The 12,122-nt window shown below is 44.0% G+C and overlaps 1 protein-coding gene across 1 annotated transcript in view; it reads right to left on the bottom strand.

Moving 5' to 3' along the window:
- The window catches only part of LOC133589444 (segment polarity protein dishevelled homolog DVL-3-like), a 79,599-nt gene extending 68,944 nt beyond the window's left edge, over positions 1-10,655 (bottom strand). The window contains exon 1 of the mRNA XM_061941913.2: positions 10,071-10,655. Coding sequence (XP_061797897.1) covers positions 10,071-10,231 — 161 coding nt within the window. The 5' untranslated portion in view covers positions 10,232-10,655. The remainder of the gene's footprint in view (positions 1-10,070) is intronic.
- Between the last annotated feature and the right edge of the window lie 1,467 nt (positions 10,656-12,122).

Raw genomic sequence — 12,122 nt, 5'->3', positions numbered from 1 at the left:
CAGTCCATAGTGGATCAAACATAATAGTGAGAGCCCAGTCCATAGTGGATCTAACATAATAGTGTGAGAGTCCAATCCATAGTGGATCTAACATAATACTGTGAAAGTCCAGTCCGTAGTGGATCTAACATAATAGTGTGAGAGTCCAGTCCGTAGTGGATCTAACATAATAGTGTGAGAGTCCAGTCCATAGTGGATCTAACATAATAGTGAGAGTGCAGTCCATAGTAGATCTAACATAATAGTGTGAGAGTCCAGTCCATAGTGGATCTAACATAATAGTGAGAGTCCAGTCCATAGTGGATCTAACATAATATTGTGAAAGTCCAGTCCGTAGTGGATCTAACATAATAGTGTGAGAGTCCAGTCCGTAGTGAATCTAACATAATAGTGTGAGAGTCCAGTCCATAGTGGATCTAACATAATAGTGAGAGTCCAGTCCATAGTAGATCTAACATAATAGCGAGAGTCCAGTCCATAGTGGATCTAACATAATAGTGAGAGTCCAGTCCATAGTGGATCTAACATAATAGTGAGAGTCCAGTCCATAGTGGATCTAACATAATAGTGTGACAGTCCAGTCCATAGTGGATCTAACATAATAGTGAGAGTCCAGTCCATAGTGGATCAAACATAATAGTGAGAGTCCAGTCCATAGTGGATCAAACATAATAGTGAGAGTCCAGTCCATAGTGGATCTAACATAATAGTGTGAGAGTCCAGTCCATAGTGGATCTAACATAATATTGTGAAAGTCCAGTCCATAGTGGATCTAACATAGTGAGAGTCCAGTCCATAGTAGATCTAACATAATAGTGAGAGTCCAGTCCATAGTGGATCTAACATAATAGTGAGAGTCCAGTCCATAGTGGATCTAACATAACAGTGAGAGTCCAGTCCATAGTGGATCTAACATAATAGTGAGAGTCCAGTCCATAGTGGATCTAACCTAATAGTGAGAGTCCAGTCCATAGTGGATCTAACATAATAGTGTGAGAGTCCAGTCCATAGTGGATCTAACATAATAGTGAGAGTCCAGTCCATAATGGATCTAACATAAAATTGTGAGAGTCCAGTCCATAGTGGATCAAACATAATAGTGAGAGCCCAGTCCATAGTGGATCTAACATAATAGTGTGAGAGTCCAATCCATAGTGGATCTAACATAATACTGTGAAAGTCCAGTCCGTAGTGGATCTAACATAATAGTGTGAGAGTCCAGTCCGTAGTGGATCTAACATAATAGTGTGAGAGTCCAGTCCATAGTGGATCTAACATAATAGTGAGAGTGCAGTCCATAGTAGATCTAACATAATAGTGTGAGAGTCCAGTCCATAGTGGATCTAACATAATAGTGAGAGTCCAGTCCATAGTGGATCTAACATAATATTGTGAAAGTCCAGTCCGTAGTGGATCTAACATAATAGTGTGAGAGTCCAGTCCGTAGTGAATCTAACATAATAGTGTGAGAGTCCAGTCCATAGTGGATCTAACATAATAGTGAGAGTCCAGTCCATAGTAGATCTAACATAATAGCGAGAGTCCAGTCCATAGTGGATCTAACATAATAGTGAGAGTCCAGTCCATAGTGGATCTAACATAATAGTGAGAGTCCAGTCCATAGTGGATCTAACATAACAGTGAGAGTCCAGTCCATAGTGGATCTAACATAATAGTGAGAGTCCAGTCCATAGTGGATCTAACCTAATAGTGAGAGTCCAGTCCATAGTGGATCTAACATAATAGTGAGAGTCCAGTCCATAATGGATCTAACATAATATTGTGAGAGTTCAGTCCGTAGTGGATCAAACATAATAGTGAGAGCCCAGTCCATAGTGGATCTAACATAATAGTGTGAGAGTCCAATCCATAGTGGATCTAACATAATACTGTGAAAGTCCAGTCCGTAGTGGATCTAACATAATAGTGTGAGAGTCCAGTCCGTAGTGGATCTAACATAATAGTGTGAGAGTCCAGTCCATAGTGGATCTAACATAATAGTGAGAGTCCAGTCCATAGTAGATCTAACATAATAGCGAGAGTCCAGTCCATAGTGGATCTAACATAATAGTGAGAGTTCAGTCCATAGTGGATCTAACATAATAGTGAGAGTCCAGTCCATAGTGGATCTAACATAATAGTGAGAGTTCAGTCCATAGTGGATCTAACATAATAGTGTGAGAGTCCAGTCCATAGTGGATCTAACATAATAGTGACAGTCCAGTCCATAGTGGATCTAACATAATAGCATACCTGCCAACTTTGGAAATCAGAAAAACCTAGTAGCCAGGGTCCAGGGGCCGCAGGCCCCGGTAGGTCCAGGACAAAGTTCTGGTGGGGGGTTCAGCTTCGCCCCCCCCCCCCCCCCCCCACGCAAAATGATTATTAGCATTCAGACAGGTTAAAATGTTGCTAAAACCATCACTTTTCTATCAGTCACAGTGACTTTTCAAAACAAAAATATTACAGCAAAAATCATATGGGTTGATTGGCATGTTTATTCTGTAAGCTAACTTCAATAGTTTGAAATTATTTTGACAGTTAATGCCAGTTATCCTGTCAACCTTTCACAAGACTTCAATTTGTTAATTGAAAGTATAAACAGTATAAACACTTTTTACAGTAAACAAATGGTAAAACAGTACTAAACAATTCCATTAAAAAAACAATTGGTGTCATTATTAACTTTCTGTCCAAGCTTGTATAATCTACTGCCTTGTTCAATTGTAAAAAATATTCTGTGCCTAAAATTCACATTTCTATCACAATTATCATACTGTAAACATGGTAAGCTAACTTCATTAAAATTAATAGTCCTGTCAATAGCATGGAATTACAATTCAAATGTAGTTTTTTGGTAAGCCTTTCAAAAGAATTCAAAATATGAAAAATTAATGAAAATTAATATAAGCCATCAGACACTTGAAAAGTGGCACATCACATCTCTAATGTAATCATTTTAACTTTTCAGCAGAAATAGCACTGCAAAAATATTAAGGACATACTTCTGTATTTTGGTAGTTATGCTGTCAACATTTAACAAGATTTCTTCAACTTGGACTTGAAAGCATAAATAGTATAAACACTTTTAACAGTATAACAGTACTAAACAATTCCAATAGATAACATTGGTGTCATTACCTTTTTGTGGCTAAAATCCAACGGCAACAGCATTAGACTTGTGTTTTTTTGTCCCAACGTGGTCTTTTACATCGCTAATTCCTCCGTGTCCGATCGAAAAATCTTGTCTGCACAAGGTGCAATTCGCGTAGTTTTCACCCTTTTTGGAACGGATAATTATTCCCGGATAGGCTTTTGAATATTCTTCACGGAATGACTGCAGTTTTCTTTTCGGTTTAAGACTCGTTTGCGATTTTTCTCCGGCTGATTCCATGATCGTTCGCTCGTTTGGAAACAATGGCAACAGGTGCCTCGTGCTTGGCAGCGGTGCTATAAATAGCCTCGCGCATGGCATTGGGAATGGCTCGATAGGAAGTTATGGGAAGCAGTGTCGATTGTCATTGTTGCTACGCGATTTCGTGAATAAAACTTAAAAAAAAAAAAAAAAATTTAATTAATGAAAAACCGTATTTTTTATCACTGCAACCGTAACCCGGAATAGGTTGATGAAAACCGTACTAATTACGGGAAAACCGGAGTAGTTGGCAGGTATGTAATAGTGTAAGTCTTTGCTGTCGTCCAGCATTTTGTTTTTCTTTACTTTGCAGCCAGTTCAGTTTTAGCATAGTTTTGCATAGCCACTCCTAAGCTTCAATGTCTTTTCTTAGCACCACTTGCCTTTTGTTTATTTTTTGTTTAAGCGTTAGATACATTTTTACATGCTCGCCGCCACACGCTGTCGTCTGCATATTGTGATCACGACAAACCATGTTCCCGACATCTACAAAGCAATTAGCTACCTGTGCCACCTACTGATATGGAAGAGTATTACACGGTTACTCTGCCGATCTCCAGACAGCACCGACACTCAACAACGGCACATTTGCGGATTATAATTACTGGTTTGCAAAAAATATTTGTAACGCAATTACCGTATTTTCCGCACCATAAGGCGCCCTGGGTTATAAGCCGCTCCTTCAATGAACGGCATATTTCAAAACTTTGTCCACCTATAAGCCGCCCCGTGTTGTAAGCCGCATCTAACTGCGCTAAAGGAATGTCAAAAAAAACAGTCAGATAGGTCAGTCAAACTTTAATAATACCGTATTTTCCGCACTATAAGGCGCACCTAAAAACCACACATTTTCTCAAAAGCTGACAGTGCGCCTTATAACCCGGTGCGCTTTATTACGATTCATTTTCATAAAGTTTCGATCTCGCAACTTCGGTAAACAGCCGCCATCTTTTTTCCCGGTAGAACAGGAAGCGCTTCTTCTTCTACGCAAGCAACCGCCAAGGTAAGCACCCGCCCCCATAGAACAGGAAGCGCTTCTTCTTCTACTGTAAGCAACTACCCGCCCCCGGAAGAAGAAGAAAAAACGCGCGGATATCACCGTACGTTTCATTTCCTGTTTACATCTGTAAAGACCACAAAATGGCTCCTACTAAGCGACAAGGATCCGGTTCATAAAAAGACGCAATCTCTCCATCCGCACACGGATTACTATTTCACAGCAACTGATATTCCTGTGAACCGCACTGTGGAACGGGAGCACGTACGGTGAATATTCGCACCACAGGGAATGAGAAGTCATCCTTCACTGTGGTTCTAGCTTGCCATGCTAATGGCCAGAAACTTCCACCCATGGTGATATTCAAAAGGAAGACCTTGCCAAAAGAGACCTTTCCAGCCGGCGTCATCATAAAAGCTAACTCGAAGGGATGGATGGATGAAGAAAAGATGAGCGAGTGGTTAAGGGAAGTTTACGCGAAGAGGCCGGGTGGCTTTTTTCACACAGCTCCGAAGGCGAACACACCTTCACTAAGACGGGCAGACAGCGCCGGACGACATACGCCAACATTTGCCAGTGGATCGTAAATGCCTGGGCAGATATTTCGGTCACAACTGTGGTCCGAGCTTTCCGGAAGGCAGGATTCACAGAACAACAGCGACACTGACTCCGATGACTTCGACGAGACGGAACCGGCCATTTTAGATACCACGCTTGCGCAACTTTTCAATTCGGACACCGAAGACGAAGAATTCGAAGGATTTACGAATGAAGAATAACTTCAGAAGGTGAGCGCTATGTTTATTTTGTGTGTTGTGACATTAACGTTCGAGCAACATTATGTTGCTATTTATTGCTCTACACCATTTTGAATTTTACTGTTTGTGATTGCACATTTGCGTACATTTTGGGACAGAGTTGTTAGAACGCTGGTTTTCAATATATTATTAAAGTTTGACTGAACTATCTGACTGTTTTTTTGACATTCACTTTAGCGCAGCGTAGGCGCGGCTTATAATCCGGGGCGGCTTATTGGTGGACAAAGTTATGAAATATGTAATTCATTGAAGGTGCGGCTAATAATCCGGTGCGCCTTATAGTGCGGAAAATACGGTATATTAAAAACCAGCGTGATGTGGGCGCGCATGGAGTCGTATATCAACATGGGCGGAGCTGCGTGAAAAAAGCCACCCGGCCTCTTCGCGTAAACTTCCCTTAACCACTCGCTCATCTTTTCTTCATCCATCCATCCCTTCGAGTTAGCTTTTATGATGACGCCGGCTGGAAAGGTCTCTTTTGGCAAGGTCTTCCTTTTGAATATCACCATGGGTGGAAGTTTCTGGCCATTAGCATGGCAAGCTAGAACCACAGTGAAGGATGACTTCTCATTCCCTGTGGTGCGAATATTCACCGTACGTGCTCCCGTTGTGTCCACAGTGCGGTTCACAGGAATATCAAAAGTCAGTGGAACCTCGTCCATGTTGATAATGTTCTCTGGCCGGATCTTTTTTTCAGCTATCTTGTTTTTACAATATGCACGGAAAGTAGCCAGCTTTTCTTGAAAGTCTTTAGGCAGTTGCTGTGAAATAGTAGTCCGTGTGCGGATGGAGAGATTGCGTCTTTTCATGAACCGGAAACCTGTCGCTTAGTAGGAGCCATTTTGTGGTCTTTACAGATGTAAACACACAAAGGAAATGAAACGTAATATCCGCGCGCTTCTTCTTCTTCTATGGGGGCGGGTGGTTGCTTACAGTAGAAGAAGAAGCGCTTCCTGTTCTATGGGGGCGGGTGCTTACCTTGGCGTAGAAGAAGAAGCACTTCCTCTTCTACGGGGAAAAAAGATGGCGGCTGTTTACCGTAGTTGCGAGACCGAAACTTTATGAAAATGAATCTTAATATTAATCCATATATAAAGCGCACCGGGTTATAAGCCGCACTGTCAGCTTTTGAGTAAATTTGTGGTTTTTAGGTGCGGCTAATAGTGCGGAAAATACGGTAGGTGAAATTTCATATTCTCCCACGGCACACCAGACTGTATCTCACGGTACACTAGTGTGCTGCGGCACGGTGGTTGAAAAACACTGCTCTATACAACAAAAATGTTTGTTTCCAGAGTTTTTTTTACTTGAATTACTGGGACCCCAGGTGAACAGCCCTGCCCTCCATTAGGAATACCAGTGCTTACAAACCATGTCGGTCCCACTTGCTAATGTGCACCACCCTTGTTGGAGTTTGATCAAAAAAGCAACTGGAGAAAAACCTGGGTCAAGTTTTTAAAATAGAACCACTTTACTTTTCGGGAGGCACTGCCTGCAGGAACATCACACGTCCCCAAAGGGACATTCTCATAAATCTGCCAGAGTGATGAATGCTACATTCCTGAGTCCAACTCCGCATTCCTAGGACTAATAGACAACAACAGCAGGGGCCTGCTGGACAAACTAGCTCTAACTACTCCTCTGACGTTTGACTCTATTTGGAACATGCATGCATACAACATGATGCATCACACATGCATGCATACAACATGATGCATCACACATGCATGCATACAACCCGGAAGAGTTAGTGCTGCAAGGGATTCTGGGTATTTGTTCTGTCGTGTTTATGTTGTGTTACGGTGCGGATGTTCTCCCGAAATGTGTTTGTCATTCTTGTTTGGTGTGAGTTCACAGTGTGGCGCATATTTGTAACAGTGTTAAAGTTGTTTTATACGGGCCACCTTCAGTGTGACCTGTATGGCTGTTGGCTAAGTATGCGTGCATTCACTTACGTGTGTAGGGCAGAGCCCGCATACAACATGCGACTGGGCCGGCACGCAGATAGTGTAAAATCGGACGCTAAAGGCACTGCCATCACGGCACGCCCTCAATATTGTTGCCCCGGGAGATTTTCGGGAGAGGCACGGAAATTCGGAAGTCTCCCGGAAAAATCGGGAGGGTCAGCAAGTATGTAGCTGAGCCGCATCAAAGTGATCAAGGAGCCACGGGTTGCCGACCCCTGGTCTAGAACATGTTTAGTTTGATTCATTATTGACGTGTTTCTTGCTACTTTGACGTTAGCATGTTGGCTTGCCGCTAACAGAGGTGACGTGCCTCCATCTGATTATTATGGGAGTTGTCATGCTAACGCCAAAAAAGGAGGATACATCTGCCGAGGGCCAGGCCAGCAACGACGGGTGTGAGCGAGCCACACAAGCAATGTAAACAAACGGTATGGAGACTCCAGCAGCTAACAAAGGGAGGCTAATGCTAGCGAGCGGTCAGCCCGGTGAATGCTAATGCTAATGCTAGCAAGCGGTCAGCCAGGTGAATGCTAATTGTAGGGCTAGCAAGCGGTCAGCCCGGTGAATGCTAATGCTAATGCTAAGGCTAGCAAGCGGTCAGCCAGATTAATGCTAATGCTAGCAAGCAGTCAGCCAGCTTAATGCTAATGCTAAAGCTAGCAAGTGGTCAGCCAGGTGAATGCTAATGCTAGCAAGCGGTCAGCCCGGTGAATGCTAATGCTAGCAAGCGGTCAGCCCGGTGAATGCTAATACTAATGCTAAGGCTAACAAGCGGTCAGCCAGATTAATGCTAATGCTAAGACTAGCAAGCGGTCAGCCAGGTTAATGCTAATGCTAAAGCTAGCAAGCAAGTCAGCCAGGTGAATGCTAATGCGAATGCTAGCAAGCGGTCAGCCAAGTGAATGCTGATGCTAATGCTAGCCAGCGGTCAGCCAGGTGAATGCTAATGCTAAGGCTCGCAAGCAGTCAGCCAGGTTAATGCTAATGCTAACAAGTGGTCAGCCAGGTGAATGCTAATGCTCGCAAGCAGTCAGGCGAATGCTAATGCTAAGGCTAACAAGCGGTCAGCCAGATTAATGCTAAGGCTAGCAAGCGGTCAGCCAGGTAAATGCAAATGCTAATGCTAGCAAGTGGTCAGCCAGGTGACTGCTAATGCTAATGCTAGCAAGTGGTCAGCCAAGTGAATGCAAATGCTAATGAAAATGCTAATGCTAGCAAGCGGTCAGCCAGATGAATGCTAATGCTAATGCTAGCAAGTGGCCAGCCAAGTGAATGCAAATGCAAATGCTAATGCTAATGCAGATGCTAATGCAGATGCTAATGCTAGCAAGTGGTCAGCCAAGTTAATGCAAATGCTAATGCAAATGCTAATGTATATGCTAATGCAATGCTAATGCTAGCAAGTGGTCAGCCAGGTGACTGCTAATGCTAATGCTAGCAAGTGGTCAGCCAAGTGAATGCAAATGCTAATGAAAATGCTAATGCTAGCAAGCGGTCAGCCAGGTGAATGCTAATGCTAATGCTAGCAAGTGGTCAGCCAAGTGAATGCAAATGCAAATGCCAATGCTAATGCTAATGCAGATGCTAATGCAAATGCTAATGCTAGCAAGTGGTCAGCCAAGTTAATGCAAATGCTAATGCAAATGCTAATGTATATGCTAATGCAAATGCTAATGCAAATGCTAATGCTAGCAAGTGGTCAGCCAGGTGAATGCAAATGCTAATGCTAGCAAGTGGTCAGCCAGGTGACTGCTAATGCTAATGCTAGCAAGTGGTCAGCCAAGTGAATGCAAATGCTAATGAAAATGCTAATGCTAGCAAGCGGTCAGAAAGATGAATGCTAATGCTAATGCTAGCAAGTGGCCAGCCAAGTGAATGCAAATGCAAATGCTAATGCTAATGCTAATGCAGATGCTAATGCAGATGCTAGCAAGTGGTCAGCCAAGTTAATGCAAATGCTAATGCAAATGCTAATGTATATGCTAATGCAATGCTAATGCTAGCAAGTGGTCAGCCAGGTGACTGCTAATGCTAATGCTAGCAAGTGGTCAGCCAAGTGAATGCAAATGCTAATGAAAATGCTAATGCTAGCAAGCGGTCAGCCAGGTGAATGCTAATGCTAATGCTAGCAAGTGGGCAGCCAAGTGAATGCAAATGCAAATGCTAATGCTAATGCTAATGCAGATGCTAATGCAAATGCTAATGCTAGCAAGTGGTCAGCCAAGTTAATGCAAATGCTAATGCAAATGCTAATGTATATGCTAATGCAAATGCTAATGCTAGCAAGTGGTCAGCCAGGTGAATGCAAATGCTAATGCTAGCAAGTGGTCAGCCAGGTGACTGCTAATGCTAATGCTAGCAAGTGGTCAGCCAAGTGAATGCAAATGCTAATGAAAATGCTAATGCTAGCAAGCGGTCAGAAAGATGAATGCTAATGCTAATGCTAGCAAGTGGTCAGCCAAGTGAATGCAAATGCAAATGCTAATGCTAATGCTAATGCAGATGCTAATGCTAGCAAGTGGTCAGCCAAGTGAATGCAAATGCTAATGAAAATGCTAATGCTAGCAAGCGGTCAGCCAAGTGAATGCAAATGCAAATGATAATGCTAATGCAAATGCTAGCAAGTGGTCAGCCAAGTTAATGCAAATGCTAATGCTAAGGCTAGAAAGCGGTCAGCCTGGTGAATGCTAATGCTAGCAAGCTAGCCAGGTGAATGCTAATGCTAATGCTAGCAAGCTAGCCAGGTGAAGTGATGACAAGCCAGCTGGCTCAACCCCCCCCCCACCCCTTCCTCCCCCCGCACCAAGCAGCGCTTACACGTTAAACAACAATGACAGAATGTTCTAGAAAAAAAAAAACATGCCGACAGTTACCCGAAGTCGTCGTCCATAGACTTGAAGAAGAACTTGTAATTGGGCTTCTTCAGGACATTTTTGAAGTCCGCCAAAGTGACTTTGTCCGCCGGCACGGACACTTTGACCAGATAGGGAGTCTCCTGCTCGTCCAGGTGGTAAATGATCTTGGTCTCCCCCATCTCGGAGTGAGGCAGGGCGCATCAAGCCGAGGGGGCCTGGCAGGCTCCCTCTCGGGCCCCGACTCCCTGTGGCGCTAGCGGCGGTTGTTCCCCGCGGTGGTCCCGGCTCTCCCTGGCCGTCTGACTGCTGCCTAGCCCCGCTTGGCTTGCCTGCGCCAGCTAGCCAGCTAAACCCTCCCCCCCACCCCTAAAAACCTCCTTATTCCACCGCTACACTTGCCACACGCAGATACTCGCCTCCTTTCAGAGACAGCTTTCACTTCGCCGAGGAGTGGAGAGCAGAACAAAAGGCGAGGATAGCCAAATAAAAGACAAACAAACTCGATGATCTTCTCTCGCTCGCTAGCAAGCTCGGATGTTTGCTTGCACACGAAACTGCACCGAAGCACTGAAGGCGAGCTGGAAGTGACGCCATCTAGCGGGGAGGAGGAGAACTGCAGCTACCAGGAAAATACCCGACACAAGGGAAATAAAAGAAATGACTCTCTTTCTCACTGCCTTATATTTCTTATCCATTTTCTACCGCTTGTCCCTTTCAGGGTCGTTAGCATTCGGGCTATATTTATTTTAATTTGATTTATTCCATCCATCCATTTTTCTACCGATTGTCCCTTTCGGGGGTCACTGGGGTGCTGGAGTCTATCTCAGCTGCATTCGGGCTATCCATCCATACATCCATTTTATACCGCTTGTCCTTTTCGGGGTCGCGGGGGTGTGCTGGAGCCTATCTCAGCTGCATTCGGCCTATATTTATTTAAATTTGATTTATTACATCCATCCATTTTATACCGCTTGTCCCTTTCGGGGTCGCGGGGGTGTGCTGGAGCCTATCTCAGCTGCATTCGGGCTATATTTATTTTAATCTTATTTATTCCATCCATCCATTTTTCTACCGATTGTCCCTTTTGGTGGTCGCGGCGGTGCTGGAGCCTATCTCAGCTGCATTCGGGCTATCCATCCATCCATCCATTTTCTACCGCTTGTCCTTTTCAGGGTGGCGGGGGGTGCTGGAGCCAGGGGCGCCGCTAGGGATTTTGGGCCCCATGAAAATAATCTTTACAGGGCCCCCAACACAGTGTCATTATTTTTTCTGTATTATAATTTCATCATCATTAGGGGCCTCTCTGGGCCCCCCTCCATCATGGGCCCCTAGAATCCGTCTCCTTTACCCCCCCTTTTCGGCGCCCCTGGCTGGAGCCTATCTCAGCTGCATTCGGGCTATATTTATTTTAATTTTATTTATTCCATCCATCCATTTTCTACCGCTTGTCCCTTTCGGGGTCGCAGGGGGGGGGGGCTATCTCAGCTACATTCGGGCTATATTTATTTTAATTTTATTTATTCATTTTTGTTCATCTGAATGCCTTACATGTATTGTGCAGAATCGCATTTGTTGTTGCTGCTGCCGCGATGAGGTGGCGACTTGTCCAGTTTGTACCCCGCCTTCCGCCCGAATGCAGCTGAGATAGGCTCCAGGGTTTTATTTAACAACAATGGCTTAAAACATTAAAAAAAATAAAACAATGTCAATGGATTGAATTGAACTTGACCAATAGGTATTAAAGCGTTGAAAGTAAATATAATTTTGGTGAATGTAAAGAACCCAGGGACCCAAAAGGGTCTCAGTCATTAAAGTGTTAAAAACAAGTAATTATATATATATATATATATATATATATATATATATATATATATATATATATATATTCATATATATATATCCATCTATCCATCCATCTTCTTCCGCTTATCCGAGGTCGGGTCGCGGGGGCAGCAGCCTAAGCAGGGAAGCCCAGACTTCCCTCTCCCCAGCCACTTCGTCCAGCTCCTCCCGGAGGATCCCGAGGCGTTCCCAGGCCAGCCGGGAGACATAGTCTTCCCAACGTGTCCT

This window comes from Nerophis lumbriciformis, linkage group LG03 (genome assembly GCF_033978685.3).
Source record: "Nerophis lumbriciformis linkage group LG03, RoL_Nlum_v2.1, whole genome shotgun sequence".
NCBI classification, from domain to species: Eukaryota; Metazoa; Chordata; class Actinopteri; order Syngnathiformes; family Syngnathidae; genus Nerophis; species Nerophis lumbriciformis.
The sequence above is the reverse complement of the archived record's forward strand: the minus strand, read 5'-3'. Positions and strand labels throughout refer to the sequence as shown.